Below are 21098 nucleotides of genomic sequence, written 5' to 3' on the forward strand. Positions count from 1 at the left end.
CAGACAGTCTGTGTCTTTTGGTGGGAGCATTTAGTCCATTTACATTTAAGGTAATTATCGATATGTATGTTCCTATTCCCATTTTCTAAATTGTTTTGGGTTCGTTATTATAGGTCTTTTCCTTCTCTTGTGTTTCTTGCCTAGAGAAGTTCCTTTAGCATTTGTTGTAAAGCTGGTTTGGTGGTGCTGAATTCTCTTAGCTTTTGCTTTTCTGTAAAGGTTTTAATTGCTCCGTTGAATCTGAATGAGATCCTTGCTGGGTAGAGTAATCTTGGTTGTAGGTTTCTCCCTTTCATCACTTCCAATATGTCCTGCCACTCCTTTCTGGCTTGCAGAATTTCTGCTGAAAGATCAGCTGTTAACCTTATGGGGATTCCCTTGTATGTTATTTGTTGTTTTTCCCTTGCTGCTTTTAATATTTTTTCTTTGTATTTAATTTTTTTTTTTTTTTGCGATACATGGGCCTCACACTGTTGTGGCCTCTCCCGTTGCAGAGCACAGGCTCCGGACACGCAGGCCCAGCGGCCACGACTCACGGGCCCAGCCGCTCCGCGGCATGTGGGATCCTCCCAGACTGGGACATGAACCCGTGTCCCCTGCATCGGCAGGCGGACTCTCAACCACTGCACCACCAGGGAAGCCCTGTATTTAATTTTTGATAGTTTGATTAATATGTGTCTTGGTGTGTTTCTCCTTGGATTTATCCTGTATGGGACTCTCTGCCCTTCCTGGATTTGATTGACTATTTCCTTTCCCATATCAGGGAAGTTTTCAACTATAATCTCTTCAAATATTTTCTCAGTCCCTTTCTTTTTCTCTTCTTCTTCTGGGACCCCTATAATTCGAATGTTGGTGTGTTTAATGTTGACCCAGTGGTCTCTAAGATTTTCCTCAATTCTTTTCATTCTTTTTCCTTTATTCTGCTCTGCAGTAGTTATTTCCACCATTCTTTTTTTTTTTTTTGCGGTATGCGGGCCTCTCACTGTTGTGACCTCTCGCGTTGCGGGGCACAGGCTCCGGACGTGCAGGCTTAGCGGCCATGGCTCACGGGCCCAGCCGCTCCACGGCATGTGGGATCTTCCCAGACCGGGGCACAAACCCGTGTCCCCTGCATCGGCAGGCGGACTCTCAACCACTGCGCCACCAGGGAAGCCCCACCATTCTTTTTTCCAGGTCACTTATCTGTTCTTCTGCCTCAGTTATTCTGCTATTGATTCCTTCTAGAGAATTTTTAATTTCATTTATTGTGTTGTTCATGACTGTTTGTTTGCTCTTCAGTTCTTCTAGGTCCTTGTTAAACGTTTCTTGTATTTTCTCCATTCTTTTTCAAGATTTTGGATCATCTTTACTATCATTACTCTGAATTCTTTTTCAGGTAGACTGCCTATTTCCTCTTCATTTGTTTGGTCTGGCAGGTTTTTACCTTGCTTCTTCATCTGCTGTATGTTTCTCTGTCTTCTCATTTTGCTTAACTTACTGTGTTTGGGGTCTCTTTTTCGTAGGCTGCATGTTCATAGTTCCCATTGTTTTTGGTGTCTGCCCCAGTGGCTAAGGTTGGTTCAGTGGGTTGTGTAGGCTTCCTGGTGGAGGTGACTTTCTCCTGTGTTCTGGTGGATGAGGCTGGATCTTGTCTTTCTGGTGGGCAGGACTGCGTCCAGTGGTGTGTTTTGGGGTGTCTTTGACCTTATTATGATTTTAGGCAGCCTCTCTGCTAATGGGTGGGTTTGTTTTCCTGTCTTGCTAGTTGTTTGGCATAGAGTGTCCAGCAGTGTAGCTTTCTGGTTGTTGAGTCGAGCTGGGTCTTAACTTTGAGGTGGAGATCTCTTGGAGAGCTTTCTCCATTTGATATTATGTGGAGCTGGGAGGTCTTTGGTGTACCAATATTCTGAACTCATCTCTCCCACCTCAGAGGCACAGGCCTGACCCCTGGCTGGAGCACCAAGACCATGTCAGCCGCACAGCTCAGAAGAAAAAGGAGAAAGAAAGAGAGAAAGAGAGAGAGAGAGAGAGAGAGAGACAGACAGACAGACAGAGAGACAGAGAAACAGAGAGACATAGAAAGAGAGAAAGAAAGAAAGAAAGAGAAAGAAAGAGGGAGGGAGGGAGGGAAGGAGAGAGGGAGGAAGAAAGAGAATAAAATAAAAACAAAGTTATTAAAGTAAAATTTTTTTTAAATTATTAAAATTAAAAAGTTATTAAAGAAAAGAAAATATAGAGAAAGAAGTAAGAGAGCAACCAAACCAAAAAACAAATCCACCAATGATAACAAGTGCTAAAAACTATATTAAAAAAAAAACCATGGACCGACAGATCCCTAGCACAAATGGTAAAAGCAAAGCTATACAGACAAAATTACACAAAGAAGCATACACATACGCACTCACAAAAAGAGAAAAAGGAAAAAAATATATATCTATATACAAAAAAAGAAGAGAGCAACCAAATCAATAAACAAATCTACCAATGTTAATAAGCTGTAAATACTAAACTAAGTTAACATAAAACCAGAAACAAATTAGATGCAGAAAGCAAACCCCAAGTCTACAGTTGCTCTGAAAGTCCACCGCCTCCATTTCGGGATGATGCGTTATCTATTCAGGTATTCCAGAGATGCAGGGTATATCAGGTTGACTGTGGACATTTAATCTGCTGCTCCTGAGGCCTTTGGGAGAAATTTCCCTTTCTCTTCTTTCTTCACACAGCTCCTGGGGTTCAGCTTTGCATTTGGCCCCAAATTTAAATTTTGGCCTCTGCGTGTAGGTCGCCTGAGGGCATCTGTTCCTGCCCAGACTTGGGGGGGTTGGTTAAAAGAGTGGCTGATTTGGGGGCTGTGGCTCACTCAGGTTGGGGGGAAGGAGAGGTATGGAATGTGGGGTGAGCCTGCGGTGGCAGAGGCCAGCATGACATTGCAACAGCCTGAGGCGCACTATGTGTTCTCCCAGGGAAGTTGTCCCTGGATCACGGGATCCTGGCAGTGGTGGGCTGCACAGGCTTCTAGGATGGGAGGTGTGCATAGTGACCTGTGCTCGCACACAGGCTTCTTGGTGGCTGCAGCAGCCTTAGCATCTCATGCTGGTCTCTAGTGTCCACACTGATAGCCATGGCTCGTGCTCATCTCTGGGGCTTGTTGAGGCAGTGCTTTGAGTCCCCTGTCCTTGCGCACCCCGAAACAATGGTCTCTTGCCTCTTAGGCAGTTCCAGACTTTTTCCCGGACTACCTCCTGGCTAGCTGTAGTGTACTGGCCCCCTTCAGGCTGTGTTCACGCAGCAAACCCCAGTCCTCTCCCTGGGATCTGACCTCCGAAGCCCAAGCCTCAACTCGCAGCCCCCGCCCACCCCGGCCGGTGAGCAGACAAGCTTCTCAGGCTGGTGAGTGCTGGTCGGCAGCGATCCTCCGTGTAGGAATCTCTCCGCTTTGCCCTCCTCACCCCTGTTGCTGCGCTCTCCTCCGTGGCTCCAAAGCTTCCCCCCTCCGCCACCCGCAGTCTCTGCCCGCGAAGGGGCTTCCTAGTGTGTGGAAACTTTTCCTCCTTCACAGCTCCCTCCCCAAGGTGCAGGTCCATCCTTATTCTTTTGTCTCTGTTTTTTCTTGTTTTTTTTGCCCTACCCAGGTATGTGGGGAGTTTCTTGCCTTTTGGGAAGTCTGAGGTCTTCTGCCAGCATTCAGTAGGTGTTCTGTAGGAGTTGTTCCATATTTAGATGTATTTCTGGTGTATGTGTGGGGAGGAAGGTGATCTCTACATTTTACTCCTCTGCCATCTTGAAGGTCTCCCCCACATTTCCATTTTGAAAAGATATGTTGACCTTTGTGTGTAGACTGGAGTGAGCAGAGTCTAGAGGGAAAGTGGGAGGGTAATTAGAAAGCTAGTTTTCAGTCTAGGCAAAAGATAATGTTGGCTTAGATTGAGTTATTTTTCAAGACACATCCGCTCTCTTCCTCCTCCACCGTGGGTTGGAGTATGCTTCCCTTCCCTGGCCAGCCTTTGAGACTGACCGTGTGCTTGCTTTGGCCAATGGAAAGTGACAAGATATAACACAGGCAATAGTTTTAAATGTTTTAGTGCAGGGGTCCCCAACCCTTGGACCATGGACCCGTACTGGTCTGTGGCCTGTTAGGAACTGGGCCACACAGCAAGAAGTGAGCAGCTGGCAAGCGAGTGAAGCTTCATCTGTATTTACAGCTGCTCCCCATCGCTTGCATTATCGCCTGAGCTCCACCTCCTGTCAGCATTATGGTGAGTTGTATAATTATTTCATTATATATTATAATATAATAATAATAGAAAGGAAGTACACAGTAAATGTAATGGGCTTGAATCCTCCCAAAACTATCCCCCCACCGTCTGGTCCGTGGAAAAATTGTCTTCCGTGAAACTGGTTCCTGGTGCCAAAAAGGTTGGGGACTGCTGTTTTAGTGGTTTAACTTGTATGTCTTACTCCTTGGTCTGCCATGAGAAGACCATGCCCCAGGTAGCTGCCCCTCCAGCATGGCCCATCTAAGCCACATGCCTCAGAGCCTGAAGCGGAGCTGCTCTGGCCAAGTCAAAGAACCATGAGCAAGAATCATCTAAACTTATAATCCACTGAGTTTTGGGTTGGTTTGGTATGTAGCATTATTGTGGTGGTATTAGTGACACTGGAGGAAATTGGTAAATTTGATATATATTTTAGTGACAGGTTATGAGTTTCTGGTTTGAGTGGGTGGCTGTGTGGTGATGTCATTTACTGACACAAGAAAGACAAGAAAGAACAGTGTTTGGAAGAGAAGACCAAGGTTTCTATTAAATACATTACATTTGAAATGCTTATTAATATGCAACTTCACGTGTAAGACAATTATATACATGGGTCTGAAATTTTGAGGACAGGTATGGCCTGGAGGATAAAGTTTTAGAGTCACTGATGTATGGACATATTTACCTAAGGAACTGGATGAAATCTCCCAAGGAACAAGTGAAGTTAACACAAGTGAAAGGGCTTATGATAGAGGCTCATGGGACTGCATTTTTTAGAGGTCTGATAGAAGAAGGAGAGAGATTGAAAATGAGCAGCCAGGTGTTCATAGGATGGAGACCAGGAGAACTTGTCACATAGTCCCTACACAATACTATGGGAATTTGTATACAGATACATCCGGTTAGGGTTAGTGTTAGGGTTAAGGTCTTATTGTATCAATGTTAATTTCTTGGGTGGATATTGTGAATGTGTAGAGGATGTGCTTGTTTTTAGGAGTTATGTGATGAAGTATTTAGGGGTGAAATGTCATACTGTTTGCAACTTTCAAATTGTCCAGCAAAAAATAATGTATACACACATATTTACATAACTGTGTGCATACACATATATCAGTAAGGCTACAAAGTATTTGACTTAAACAACTAAATTAAGAAGCTTAATTTATTAGATGAGTACAGAACAACAGTGAGAGGATGTACATTTTCAGACAAGTATGGAACATTGTGAAAACTGACTACACATTGGTCTATTAAGTAGGGGTCAATAAATTTCAAAGATTTTAGAATTATATAAATCATGGTCTCTGATTACAGTGAAATTAAATTTTTAAATAATAACAATGATAATTTAAAATCCCATTATTTGGAAAATTATGGATTATTTATAGAAAGCATGGAGGATGGATTGGAGGGTATCATGGTTGGAAGCAGGAATCCAAGTGAGGAAGCTATTAGTGTTCCAGAGAAGAGATGGTAAAGCTCTGTGTTGAGACAGTATGAGTGGAAAAGTGGAAGGGATTTGATGACTGATTGTACTAGGAGGCTGAGGGAGAGTGAGTAGTAGAGGTGACTTCTGGGTTTTGAATGGATGGTGGTGTCATTAATTGTGAGAGGGGACATGTTGATTGGAATGTCTTTGGGACATGCATATAGAGATAGTTATTCAAATTTGGCCCTTGAGAGTGGTCTGATCAAGATATAGAGATTTTGTGAAGTATCCACATTTACATGATGAATATAGCCATGGGAGTGGACCAAATCATTTAAGCAAAGGGTTAGAAGGCAGTCAAGGAAAGAGCTGTGGGGCATACACAACAAGACTACAAGTTGAGGTAGTCATAGCAAAATGAGCCCATGAAGGAGACAAGTGAAATAGTCAGAAGTGAAGGAAATTGAATGGATGATTGACTCCAGAGGAGTGAATGATTGATTCCAGCTGAACTCTGAGAAAAACATGGTAAATAGTGTTAAGGACTAGAGTTTTTTGGTTGGAAGTTCTAATGCCTTATGTTTCATTTGTTTGATTTCATTACAAAACCCCCAAATGTTCATCACTTTACCTGCATTTTCTTTTCCCAGTCTTCCTGTCTCTTACTAATCATTTTAACCAGAAGTGATTTATAGTTTATGTTCCAGAACTGAAATTCTAGAGTTGATGTAATTGTTTTAGAGACTAGATTTTACATAAAGGGAATGGTTATGAACTCAGAAATGTTATAATTTGCCCAAAGTCACACAGTAAGTCTTGTTCCCCATCTAAAGGTTTATCTAAACTAATTAGAAGTAATGTAGGATTTTCATATGCTTTAATTGCCTTTCTAGAAATCTTCATTAACTCTATACTACTTAAAAAAATTTTATTTATTTTTAATTTATTTTTATTTTTGGCTCTGTTGTGTCTTCGTTGCTGCACACAGGCTTTCTGTAGTTGCAGCGAGCCGGGGGCTACTCTTTGTTGTGGTGTGCAGGCTTCTCATTGCAGTGGCTTCTCTTGTTGCAGAGCACCGGCTCTAGGCGCATGGGCTTCAGTAGTTGTGGCACGTGGGCTCAGTAGTTGTGGCTCGTGGGGTCTAGAGTACAGGCTCAGTAGTTGGGGCACACGGGCTTAGTTGGGGCACACGGGCTTGCTCCACAGCATGTGGGATCTTCCCAGACCAGGGCTCGAACCCATGTCCCCTGCATTGGCAGAAGGATTCTTAACCACTGTGCCACCAGGGAAGCCCCTATACTACTTTTTGAAAGGGGTGTAACTGCACTTATTTTCTATTTTGGATGCAGTACTAACATGATTTAGTTAAATGGTAATGTAGAGGGCTTTCAGTTTAGCGATTAAATGGATTATCCCTAAAGTTTTTAATACTTTTTTCTCAAAATGGGCATATCTTTTGCTTTATTAATTATTGTAGTAGCACAAGCTTAGTTCCTTTAGCATCACTGTAAAATTCACTCTCTAGATATCTGGGTTGCACGTCTCCTGACATTTCCCCACATCCTTTTTCTCCTTCACTTTTCTGAGTGATTTTCAGTTAGTTATGCTGTCCATTGAGAGTGGCAATCTTTTATTAATCATTATATCCTATATCTCCTCTCTAGGAGTTAGCATGACAATTTTCACTCAGTAGATATTCCTTAAATAAGTAAAATTAAAAATATGCATATTGGGTATCCTAGTGATTAAGAATGCAGGCTGTAGGGACTGCCTGCCTGGGTTTGAATATTGCCTCTACCTCCTGCTAGCTGTATAACCTTAGGAAAGTTAATCTCTGTTTCTCTGCTTCAGTGTTCTCATCTGTAAAATGGGGATAATAATAGTACCTAATTTATGGGGTGGTTGTGAGAATAAAATATGCTAATCTGTATACAGCAAGTAACGCACTTGGCATATGGCAGATATTTTTAAATGTTTCTATTTTTACGACTCTAACTTATAAATTCTTTCTCTACTTCTTCACTTTAATACGATATTTCTCAACTTACTGTGTATCTTTATGTAAAGTGTGTCTTTTGAGCTCTGTAGTCACCCTCCAAAGTAAGCATGGCAGAAATTATCCTTTTCCCATAGTTAGGCACCTGAGGCCCCGGGAGCTCTGCCTGGGGGCAGTGGAGCAGAGTGAAGAAGAGTGAATTTACAGTCAGAGGGATATGGGTTTGTGCCCTGGCTCTGCACCTTTTAACTTAGATCTTTGGTAAACTGTTTTCCTGTATAATAGAGAATAATCACAATACTTCACCAAAAAACAATAGAACAGTTTTGAGGTTTAAGTATGAGATAATTCACAGGGAATGCTAACCAACACCCCTGATATAAATAGTCAATAAATATTAGCATTCTGTTTTCCATTTCTCCCAATTTTTTGTGTTCTTTGTTATACATTTTAAATCTAGATTATATAATGCTATCGACTATGCTCTTTTATTTGTTAGCATTTACAAACCAAGTAGTTTGTAAAATTTCTAAAACAGAGGGTTTAATCTCATATGTTCTCTGTATCTTTAATGTCTTTTTAATATACCTGAACTAGTAGCTAGAATGTCTTTAATAGATACATGACTTAATATTTTGTTGCAGTGTTTCAAACTGTGTTAGTCCCATTATTTGTACAAAATAGAAAGTAATAGGTATTTAAAAAATATTTATGTAGGTTTCTTTATAGACTCTAAGAACTAGATTTTTTAAATAGCAGAACCTTTGCCTTTTGTGGACTTCAGTCTTTCTATCAAATGGAGGAGATTTCTGGAGCACTCAGTGTTCCTATTTACATTAACTAATGATTGCTAAATTATTTTAAAATAGCAGGCTCTGCAATAAAACCTAAGCCTGCTGAAGATAAGGATGATAATAATGCTGATATGTATAAACGAGGCTTTTTGTACTCATTGGAATGTGCTGTATTCTTGCAGACATTTCTCTGGAAGCTATCTCCTTTCTGATATATGCAGTTCATTTACTTTACACTTTCAGTCCTAAATTTTAGTAATTGCAAAACATCTGAGGAGCATGGGGTGGAAAAAAACACTTAAATGTTTATTTTTACCATATCTTTGTGTTAGTAATTTTTTTGAAAAATATCATACCTATTATTAAAAAAATCTGTGATTTGCAGTTTAATTCAAAGAATGCACTTAGAACTTGAAAACTAATAGTATACAATTAAAGCTTTTCTTTTCTTTCAAATTCCAGAACAAGTTAACCTGGGTAAAATAGTGACTAATATTGATTCAGTGAGTAAAAAAATGGAGAAAGAGAAGCAACAGCACCATGCGAAGACCAGGTAATGTGTAATTGGTTAACTTATAGAAAACATACACTATTCTACTTTGCCAGTATTTGTTGACCAATTGTCATGGTTTGTCAAGTCTGTTAACACGCCATGCATGAGGCTAATTTGTCCTTCTGCTTGAGTACCTCAAAGCATATTAATTATCAAAATTTTAGTTTTTAGTTCAATTAACTTTTGAACTGGAAGATGTCTGAATAGTTAAGCAAACCATCTGGGTTTTACAGTGCATAAGCTCAAATCCAATTTGTGGCTTTCTTGAGAAAAATGCCATATTTTATGATAATATTACATAAGTTTGGTATTTTAATAATTCATCTGCAGCTATTATGGAGCAGAGTTGTTATAATTTTTCTTTTTTAATATAATAATTTAAAGTTAGTCTTTTTCTAACAGAAGGTGAGGATGATCCTACTGAGCATAGTTTGAAGGCAGGAATTTTGAGCATTGCTTCTGCTTTCCAAAGGTGTCTGGAGATGGGTCAGTTACTTTTCTGAGTTATTCCACTAAATAACAGCATCATCTTTGGGGTAATGTTACAATTGTGTACATAATTTTTGGCCCTAAAGCTACAGATAGAACCTCTAAAGGCCCTTCAGCACATTTTGTAGGAACATTTATACTTCTAGAATGTAAATACTGCTCTGTTAAAATGTATTTTTCAGTGGCTTGTTTTGTATTAATTCATTATATAACATGGTCAGAAATGTGGGGTAATTGGCACAGCTATAAATAATAGAAATTAGAAAAAATGTTGCTGTGACTGTAAAGAATGTCCTGGATCTTCCAACATTTATCCTGCAAACTGTGCTTAGCACTACAAGTTTTATGCTCAGAAGTAACCACTTTCTTGGCTTAAAGTGTAATACGATACTGGAATTTGGAAGAGTGGAGTATATGTACAGCTTTAATACTGAGGGTTTGGTTTTATCCATGGTAAGAGAAGATATTAATTAGGAAGGAAAATAAATGATTGTATTGGAAATATACTAGTTAAAAAAAATATTCTTTTGCCTTTACTTAAGTTAACCTGAGAGCCAGGTTGGTCTAGCAGAGTGTTACCTGCTAAAAGAGTAGTTAATATAGCAATTTAACCAAACAGTTTAGAATTTCAGCTAAACTTTAAAACTAGAAAAGCTAACTGAACTAATGTTGAAAAACTACCATTTTCAGTATATTTAGATGGGGCTGTAATCCAAGGAAGAATAGTGATAATTTAGGGAAAATTAGAGCACTCATTAATAAACCTGATCAGGTTTAACATCTTTCAGTATGTCTTTCTCAAGAGAGTTGAGTATTTCCCAAAGAATTGTTTCTTCAGCAACTGGTGAAAGATAAAGATCTCTTGACATCCTAACAATCCATGTTTAATGAAAACAAAACCTGCTTAATGAGGAAGATCAACACCCTTTGAAACTAAGAGCAAGTACTTCAATGACAGCCTGGGGTACATAGAGACTGAACTTCAATCCACTAAGGCTGCCTTGTCTTTTTTTTTTTTTTTTTTTTTATGCGGTATGCGGATCTCTCACTGTTGTGGCCTCTCCCGTTGCGGAGCACAGGCTCCGGACGCGCAGGCTCCGGACGCCCAGGCTCCGGACGCCCAGGCTCAGTGGCCATGGCTCACGGGCCCAGCCGCTCGCGGCATGTGGGATCGTCCCGGACCGGGGCACGAACCCACGCCCCTTGCATTGGCAGGCGAACTCTCAACCACTGCGCCACCAGGGAAGCCCTGCTTTGTCTTTATTTATAGCTAACTTATGGCGGTAACTTGTTTCCTGCCACAGCAGTTGGCTTCTTTTCATAAATGTTAGAAGTAACTTAGCCATGAGGGTATAAGCAACAGAAAGGAAAATGGAATCAGTCAGGAAATCAGGTAGGGGGTTGTTAACAATGCAGGGAAGGCTTTCGGACTAATTCGCATGAACTGCCCAACTCTTTGTGAGACCCTGGAAAGGTTTCTGTTCAAGACAAATAGAACCCAGAGAGAGGAGTTGTACAGAAACGACTTTTAATTTCCTAGAAGATGCTGTGGAAAACACTAATTTTTAAGGTGACACATAATATTTTTAGGTAGACCATAAAAATATTGACCCAACAAAAGAAATTTCCTTGGAAAATACATGAAGAAATATGATGGAATCTTATAAATGTATGTTTTTTTTTCCTTTCCCCAAATTTCTCTATGTTTGACTTGCAAAGGAAAACAAAATTGAATACTTCTGCAGTTTCAAGTTTAAGCTTAAGGAACTGAAGTTCTTCAATACACCTTTGAATTCTAACTTCAAAGATTAATTGTCATACATTAAATACTCTTTTTATTTCAATAATGATAAATGTGAGTGCATTCTAAATATTAATTTTCCATCAAGGAAATTTATTTATTATGCATTTATTTATTAGAGCTAATTTTTTAGTTAATAATATTTGGTACATTTGAAGGTATGACAACTGCATTTCTGTAAACGCATTCTGTATTTCAGGCAAGTGAAATACTTCCCGTAGTTTTGTGATCAGTGGGAGTTTCTTATGTGTTACATAACAATTTGTATTTAGGTTATTCTGATCAATTTAATAGCAGAATGAGGGTATTATAAAATAATGATAGAATTCCTCATGGCATTTGGTACATTTGTGTTGAAACAACTCTGGTATTTCACCTTAGTGTTTGCACAATATTTTGCTTAAGTGAACGAATTGTGGTCTACTTCTGTTAGAATCTTTCATTAATAGGGAATCATTGAAAAATGCAATTAATAGTTCTAATTTGGAGATTTAACTAATAGTTAACCAGGGACTAGTTATAAGGAAGCAAAGCAAACTACAACTATGTATGTTGATCCCATTCTTGATCATATAAATAAAATTCTAGAATTTCAAATGGAGTTTTGCAAAGCTGCCTGCATACTCAAACCTCTCGTATTTTCCCTTGACAATGTGATTTTGTCATATAAGGGGTACCTCAGTTCTTTGGCCAACTGCATAAACGTGACCACATGAGTGACAGACTAATGGATCCTATAAGTCACTCATTTATTTACTATTTATTGAACACCTACTATATGCCAGATATGAAACTCAAAAGCGGACAGTCACAGACTTTCTTCGTAGACCCTAGTTTTTTGATGGGTAGAATGTTTTAAAATCCTAAAAATTTATGTAACATTTCTTTAATAATTGAACTAGCAATTGCATTTCTATACCAAAATAATGACGTGTATCTTTGTGCATTTACAAAGAAATATATTCACTATATGTTATCACGTATAAAAAATAAGCTAAAAAGTTCATGTACATTTATGTACACCTAAACATAGAGAAGGTGTGGGGTATATTACACATGTTAATCATGACAAATGGAGTGAGTATAAAGTAGTAATAAGGCGCTTACTTAGTTCCTTAAATCCCACTGCCTGGATTCAAATCCTGGCTCTACCCATTTGTAGCTGGAGTAATCTGAACTATATACTATTTAACCCCTAAATCTCTTAGTCTCTTCCTTTATAAAATGAGTATAATAATAGTAAATATTCAGAGGCTTGTTGTGAGTATTAAATGTGGTAAGACACATAAAGGGCTTAGAATAGTGCTCAGCTCATAGGAAGCATTTAAGGCTTTGCAATTATTATTCATGTACTAGGGTAGTGAACTAGGGGTAATTTTTATTTTCTTACTTTTGCTTATTTACATTTTCTAAAGTTGCTACATGGTGCCCGTTTTTTGATTCAGCTGACTTGGTTGAAGCTCTCCAAGTCATGATAGGAAAACATATTACTTAAAATCTCTTGCAAAACAGAAGAAATAGATATGATGCATGTTCATTTTTCTGATTTTTATTAGAATTTTTCTTTCAGAAAGCAAATGTTCCTATGTTATCCCTGCTTAGATCCAGCAAAATTTGGTATTATTTTGTCTTCATTCAATAATAAATATTTATAGAGGGCCTACCATGTGCCCCTTACTCTGCAGTGAGGGTCCTGATGATACAATAGTCATAGTCTCTGTCGATAGGAGATGAGGTTTTCTCTCCATGATTAGCATCTAATCCTGTAACATTAGTCTAGAAAGTTTGATTACTAGTAAATCACTCAAAGCTCTACCTTCATGTTTTGGAAACAGAATGGTGGACTCATTTTGTGCCTTCCCCATCATCAACCTTGGCTTGCACTCACAACCCATGACCTCCTCTTCCATGGGGCTTTTGAAAGAAAATGGTGAGTCATACTGCTTAAGTGTGGTAGCAACACAGTGACTTTCATTATTTTGTATTCATTTAAAATGCAAAGTCAAACAGCTGGTATTGAACAGTCATTTCCTTTATATTTCATTTCAAATAATGTGTCACAAGATGGAGATTTCGGAAACAACCACTAATAACTAATTTTTTAGCTCCTTTATTTGAACTTTAGAGATTGAATTTTTTTTAATGTGTGTAAATATTGAAGGTTTTAGGAAATTATAAGGATAAATTCTTATAATTTTAAATGTGTCTCTATAGTTGAGTTTTTGTTGTTTTAAAAAAATATGTATTTCTTCAAAAGAAAATATAGATGACCCTCTTATGTCCCTTAAGTGTGATTGAGCAACTCTGGAACTTGGTGAGCTATGTGATGACCTTGGGGGCTGTTGATTCAAAAACTATTTTGTAGTTTTCCCTCTTTTTAACTTGTTAGTCATGTTCTTGAGCTTCAGGCTGTCATTAAGAGAAAACTCTTCTTGTAGGGTGGGACTTTGATTGATTTTGGAATGCATTTTTGAAAATTTGCAGAATAAACTCCTCCTTGGTTTCTCAAGGCACTCTTGTTTAAAATTTCCTTTATCCATCTACAATTTTACCAGCCTTTATTTGTTTGGATTATTACAGAAGGAATTTAAACATCAACTGGAGGCTCATCAAACACATTTTTATTAATCGAACCAATATTCATCCAAACTATTACTGTTTGTGAATATAATGTCAGAATCTTGAACACATACAATAGGTCTATTTAAAATATTTACTTCTTGTATTTGTCCATAGCTTAAGTTCTTTTAAGGCTTGATCAGATAATTTGAAGCCCCAGGGTAGTAGAATAATGTGTGGGTCTCAGTTGAGTCTAGCATTAAGTATGTATGTGAAGAGGTAAGTGCTATCAAAAATTCCTCATATGGTACAGGGTCTGGTGGTGAAATAGTTTTAATAGATAACAGTCTTAAAATCTGATAACCCTAGGGACTTCCCTGGTGGTCCAGTGGTAAAGAATCTGCCTTCCAATGCAGGGGACACGAGTTTGGTCCCTGGTTGGGGAACTAAGATCCCACATGCTGCAGGGCGACTAAGCCCGTGCGCCACAACTACTGAGCTCTTGTGCCTCAACTAGAGAGCCTGCATGCTGCAAACTACAGAACCCACATGCTCTGGAGCCTGTGTGCCACAACTAGAGAGAGAAAACCACACATTGTAACTAGAGAGAAGCCCGCCCGCTGCAACGAAGAGCCCACATGCCTCAACGAAATTTCTGCGTGCCACAACTAAGACCCGATGTAGCAAAATAAATAAATAAGATAAACAAATAAAATATTTTAAAAAAAACCAACCCGATGACCCTGAAAACTGATGTTTACAGCCCTTAACTACGACGTAGTCAAAATTCTACTAATTGTGTGACATTTAGAGTTTATTCAGGATCATCCTAAGGGTTGATAAAAGCCTCTATTTTCAAATACCATCCACCTCAGGTAAATCACATGTGTCTTTCCCTTGTGGAGGAGCCTATTAGCCCATTGAAGTGTTTGGTAATTCTCATGGCTTTAGTTTGAAAGTAGATATGTGAGTCTTCTTTCTCTGTATATGTGGAGCTTACTATACAGGAGCTTGACCACTGTTCATTTAGTGCTAAAGATAAGATAGAAGACCTTTCTTCTAAAATATTTGTTGAGAGAATCCCAGTTACTAGCTATAGATTATTGTGAAATTGTGAGTGTAAGGCTGGCACCTACATGATATGTTTTGAGATTTGCTAAAGGTTCTAGCTGTGCAAAAATGTTCTGCTGAAATATCTGAAATATTTACTAATAGAACTATAGCTTCATGAAAGCTAAAGAATTCATATACTTATCACAGTGACTGCCACATATTGGGCATTAATAAACATTTGTTAAATGAATGTATGAATGAATGAAGATAAATTAATAGGAGAAGCCACTCAAATGGAATATACTTCTGTATGTATCTATGTGTCTGTTTCTATACAGTAAGCTAAAACTTGATAACTGATAAAAGAAAAAAGAATTTGGGAAAATAAAATACAATAATAACAGCAGTGAATATAAACATGCAAAAGAATAACACTGGATACTATCTTTTTATAGTTCTTATTTATGCTGATTTTATGTAGACTGCTCAGATACCATAAAAATAAGTAAAATGTTATGCAGTGTACTTTACATGATTTAAAACCAAATTGTTGGGCAGATTATTAGTTTTATGATGTAAGTCTCTCAATACTCATAAACCTCATGGGAAATTTAAAGTTAAACAGGCTAAAAGTATAAAAAATGGCAGTAAAAATCATTATTTCCAAATGCTACAGGGTAGCTATTCTTTTTTCCTTAAAATGAAAGGTATTTTTAATCAAGTAAGAATGGGAATTTCATCACTGCTTTGTTGTATGTGAGGTTTTTGTTTTATTTTGTTTGGTTTTAAGCTAAATTGCTCTTTTATAATTGCAACATTTTTAAAAATAAGGGCAGAAATATCTGAGGACCTGTGGCCAGAAACTTATTTTATGTAAGCTACTAGTAAAATGTGAAAAATGTTGATTTTCTTTTTGAATAACTTAGGTGTGGTCCTGGCTTTGTGTCTTGGGTGAAGAAATAATGAATATATTTTTTATGCTTGCTAATTTTTTAGTTCATTTTAAGACTAGAGTCTAAAAATTTGTACAACAAAGCCTTTTATCCACATATTATTGTAACTCTGTTTAGTAAGTTGCAGCTTCACTGAATGTCTGAAACAGCCACTGAGGTCTGTTTAACAACAGAATGTTGCTTAAATTGTGAGAGAATATAGATCTTGTGGTTTTCTCTGGGGTGTATGGTAATTTACTGGGCTCTTAAAGTTGCCAGTTTTTTTTTAGGATAAATAAATTATTCTTATTAAAGGAAAAAGGAGAGGAAATTAGAACATAGGAATTAAGACAAAGTCATGATTTCTATCCTTTTGATATATAGTATATAATAATAATATATTTATAGTATTATATATGTAAATGTATGTACCTAATACTGCTTGAAGCCTTGCCTTTTAAAGCAGTATAGCACAGTGATTAAGAGTGAAGGCACTGGAGTTATTGTAGTTACTCTAATGAGGTTAGAATTCTGACCCTGCCAGTTTCTAGCTGGGAAACCTCATTCAAGTTAATCACTCTGTGACTCAGTCTCCGCATTGGTTAAATTGGGAATAATAACAATACCTACCTAAAGTTTTTTTGATAATGCTTGTGAAGTATATATCATACATCCTAGTACTTAATAAATTGAGCTGTAATTCTTAGCTACAGTTCCCTTGATATACATAGTAAAGCATGATACACTTGAAAAGGCTTTGACCCTGTCCTAAAGGACGTATTACTAGAAGCACAAGACACACCTCATTACGACTTTGCCTTACACTATCAAAGCACTGAACTCAGGAAGTGAGGTTTATGGTTATTGCATAAACACAATCATGGCAGCCTTTCCTGGATTCAACTATTTTTGCCATTGTCATTGTTCACATCCTATTCTAGACCTTGACTCTGCCTGTTTGCCCTCCTATTTCAGTGAATTTGGAAGGTCATTCTTAAAATGATATTCCTCAAGCACACCTTTCACTGGTGATTTTTCTCCCCATCTTTATGATTCTAATGGAATAGGCCCATGGTAGAAACTCTTTAACAGACTTTATCAAAGAGAGTTCTAGGAAGGTGGCCATGTGTCAAAGAAGCCCACGTTGCTCTCCATAAGAACCAGTTCTCTGTGTGGCCTGGTGCAGATCCTTTCAGTTCTCTGTCATCCTCAAGGAAAGAATGAAACTGCCCTCAATGAAAGGGATGAAAGGTTAGAAAATGTCCTTTTCCTGTATGGCTGCTTCTCAGATATTAAAACCTCTCTACATAATCATTGGCAGGAGAGAAGAGGACCAATCCCCCCAGACTCTGCTCTTGGCAAGATTTCTTACCTCTCCCTACTTGCTAGGTTCACAGCCTTGAGACCCTCAGGATGAATCTTATTAAATATGTCCTTTAACTCTGTCTATATTAGTCTCCACAAGACACCAAGGACTTCCAGGTCAACTCTTATCATCAAAACCCCACTATCTATATAATTCTGTATGTCTTTCTTCTCTGAGTTTATCCCTCACCCTTCCCACCTCTGAAACCTGTTTACTGTTATCCTTGAACTGCTAGCCAGTAGCCAGCAAAAATCCTGAATCCTTAACCTCTTCTAAGTGTTCCTTTTACCTTCTTGGTCTAGTTGAAATCTGTGCTCTGTCCCCAACCCTCAGGACATTTATTTCTCTGCTGCTCTCTTAAGAGGTGATGGTCTTCTCTCTCTCTCATGCTTCATGTCTCTGGGACTGGAGATGGTGAGGTGATCTCCTTATTCCTCATGATGTTTCTAGACCATTCTCCCTCCCTCTTCACTAAATCTGCCAGCTTTGAATATCATGTCATCAAATGATATCCTTCATTACCTCTCCTTCCTACTGTAATCTATTGATTTGTATCCATTCTCTCATATCCTAAAGAATTTAGCCCTTGGATCCTTGTAACTTTTACTAGCTCTAGTCTTGTAATAACTCTTTGTGATTTTGGTATCCAAATAAATGAGCTCTGTAACTCATTGGCTTCTTGATTCCTTGAGTTCTTCTCCTCCAATGAGTTTGGTGTCTTTCATACTATATACACATATGTATGTATGTATATATATATATATATATACACACACACACACACACACACACACACATATACATATATATGTGTGTGTGTGTGTGTGTGTGTGTGTGTGTGTGTGTGTGTATATATATATTCTCTGAAAGTTATGGCCTAGAGACCTTTGAAATAGTTCCAAAATCTCATTTTGAAGAGCACTACCAGTCAACCAGACTACCTTCTAAACTCCAACATTTTTTTTAACTCCCACTGGGTGTCTGGGGGCCCCCAATGTTCATAGGCCTGGAGATTAATTTTTGAATTTTTTCTCGAGCTATACTCATTCTCTTGGTAATTTTATCTAATCCATAGCTTTAACTACCATTTATATGCAGATGACTCAAATTTATATCTCCAGCCTGGTCATTCTCCTCAATTCCAGCTCACATTCAAATGCTTAATCAACATTTCTGCCTGGGTTTTTATTACGCATTTCGAACTTAACATGTCTGACTCAGGAACTTTGTACATGTTGTTTTCTGCCTGGAAAGCTCTTTACCTTAGACGTCACAGCATCACTCCATTACAAATTCTGGGCTTTGTTCAGATGCCTTCAGATCAGTGAAGCCATCCCTGACCAGCCTATTATAGTAGCAACTATACCCCCCACCCAGCCCCATTTACCAATCCTGCTTTATTTTGATCTCTAACATTTAAGTCCTCAGGACATATTGCCTACTTACTTATCTGGTTTTGTCTACTCCTGCTATAGTGTAATCTCCATGAATGCAGATAGTTTTGACTGATTAATTCATTAATAAATCCCTTGGACCCAGAATCATTCCTGGAACATAGGAGGTGCTCACTATATTTTGTTGGATGAATGAAGATAACTGCTATTTTATTTTCTAAAAGAGTGGTAAAAATTTTCATGTTTATTTTTTCTATTCAATGAGGAAAGTTATCTAATTTATCAGAATAAATATTTTCACCAATGGAGCTCAAATATGTTTTTGTCATTTTGAATAAAAAACTTACAGCTAGAAAAAATACAGCTCTGTGTGTGTGTGTGTGTGTGTGTGTGTGTGTGTACGTGTGCACGCATGTTTCTGAGCATATCGTGAACAACCATGTAAGGAGAGACTTCTGGGTACAGGACACCTAAAATTTCTAGTTAAATATTAAAAAAATAACTTTAGTAACCTGGCTGAACTGCCAGGAAAGGACAAAAATAATAAAAGCAAAAAATATAAGAAAGCCTGATTCCATAGGGGTTTAATGTTCCTTAGAGTGATTTGTTTTTTAGGGCTTATACTTATTCCTGGTGGCCTAGAACTTTCCTAGTTTAAAAAAAAAAAAAACTGGCATCACTTTTCTCTGTTTTCCTGTCTGTCTATCTATCTATCTACGTATCTATCAGCATTTATTGTACATGCATGTATTTGTTGTCTGGCCTCAGGTATCTAGAATTAGATTAATAGAAATTACTGTTTCATGATGCATTATCATCACTTGTCCATGAATTGCCCTCTTTAATTTATTTTTTGTATTATTTAGTATTATCATGAACACAAATAAAATCATCCCTCAGCCCCAAAACTATAATATTGACAGAAACTATCATCTACCGTGCCTCTTGCAAATTCTATCCCTTTGCTTCCACCCCAGATTTGGAGGAATTCTGTTACATTCTTGGTACTAATCCTTTGTTAATTATATTGTGGCTAGTCTTTTCACTTTATTTAAGGTGTCTTTGATAAACAAATAATACAAATTATGATTCAAATACAGTAAAATTTAGCAAAAATCTTATCCTCTCCGGGATAATAAAAGGGCTATGAAGCACTTTAGATTTGCTCTTCCTCCGTTTTGAATTTCTTACTATCATTTTCCATTATTTCAATGTTCTCTTTTTTAAAACTTTAACCCCACAAGCCATGCCATAATTATTATTAATTATTAAAGATAATGTTTATTTAGATATACCTGCCTCCAAGTAGATTAAGAATTGAGAAAAACAAATTTTTAGAATGAAATACAGATGGATATGAAATATCCTTCCTTTTATTTAGGCCTTCTTAGAACTGTCTCAATAATATTTTATAATATTCTGCATTTTTAAAAAAGATTTATTTCTATGCATTTGATGTTTTTGATGCTATTTTAAATGGTGTGTAAAATTTTATTTTATCCCTACCCCCTTTTCTGGAATATAGAAATCCAGTTGATCTTTTTTGCACGGACCTTATATCTTTATGGCTTTTATAAATTAACTTACTACTTCTAGTAGTTTATCTGGTGTATATATTGCTCATTTTAGACTTTCTATATACACAATCATGTTGTCCATGAATGATGATAGTTTTTGTTCTTTCCTTCCTATTCTAGAGCTTTTATTTATTTTTTCTTACCTTATTGTGGTAGTGAACACTTCCTACACTATGTAAAATAGAAGTGGTGAGAAGGTTTCTTGTCTCATTTCCTATCTCAGAAGGAGTTATTATATATGTTAGCATTAAGTATAATGTATTGTGTTTATTATAGACTCTCCTTCTTATACTAAAAAGTTCCTAGGTTGCTAAGAGTTTATCATGAATCGATGTTGTACTTTATCAAATGATTTTCTCTTTATCTCTTAAGATGATTGTATGATTTCCCTCATTTGTTCTTTTTTTTTAAATAAATTTATTTTATTTATTTATTTTTGGCCGCATTGGATCTTCGTTGCTGTGCGCAGGCTTTCTCTAGTTGCGGTGAGCGGGGGCTACTCTTTGTTGCGGTGTGTAGGCTTCTCATTGTGGTGGCTTCTCTTGTTGCAGAGCACAGGCTCTAGGCCCGCGGGCTTCAGCAGTTGTGGTACACGGGCTCAGTAGTTGTGGCTCACGGGCTCTAGAGTGCAGGCTCAGTAGTGGCGCACGGGCTTAGCTGCTCTGCAGCATGTGGGATCTTACCGGACCAGGGCTCGAACCTGTGTCTGCTGCACTGGCAGGAGAATTCTTAACCACTGCACCACCAGGGAAACCCCTCATTTGTTCTTTTAATGTAGTGAATTATACTCATTGGTTTTCAGATGTTAAACTAATCTTCAACCCTGGAATAAACCTAATATGAATTCAATTTGCTAATATTCTTTTGAGGGTTTTTTCTTTTTACTGAAGAGAGAAATGACCTGCAATTTTGCTTGTTTT

General features: G+C 37.7%; 1 protein-coding gene across 1 annotated transcript in view; it reads left to right on the top strand.

The window, feature by feature from the left end:
* IQCM (IQ motif containing M) overlaps positions 1 to 21098 on the top strand; it is a 350482-nt gene that overhangs the window by 42375 nt on the left and 287009 nt on the right. The window contains exon 4 of the mRNA XM_060298710.1: positions 8917 to 9007. Within this exon, the coding sequence (XP_060154693.1) occupies positions 8917 to 9007 (91 nt within the window). The remainder of the gene's footprint in view (positions 1 to 8916; positions 9008 to 21098) is intronic.

The sequence above is a fragment of the Globicephala melas genome, chromosome 5 (genome assembly GCF_963455315.2).
Source record: "Globicephala melas chromosome 5, mGloMel1.2, whole genome shotgun sequence".
Classification (NCBI taxonomy): Eukaryota; Metazoa; Chordata; class Mammalia; order Artiodactyla; family Delphinidae; genus Globicephala; species Globicephala melas.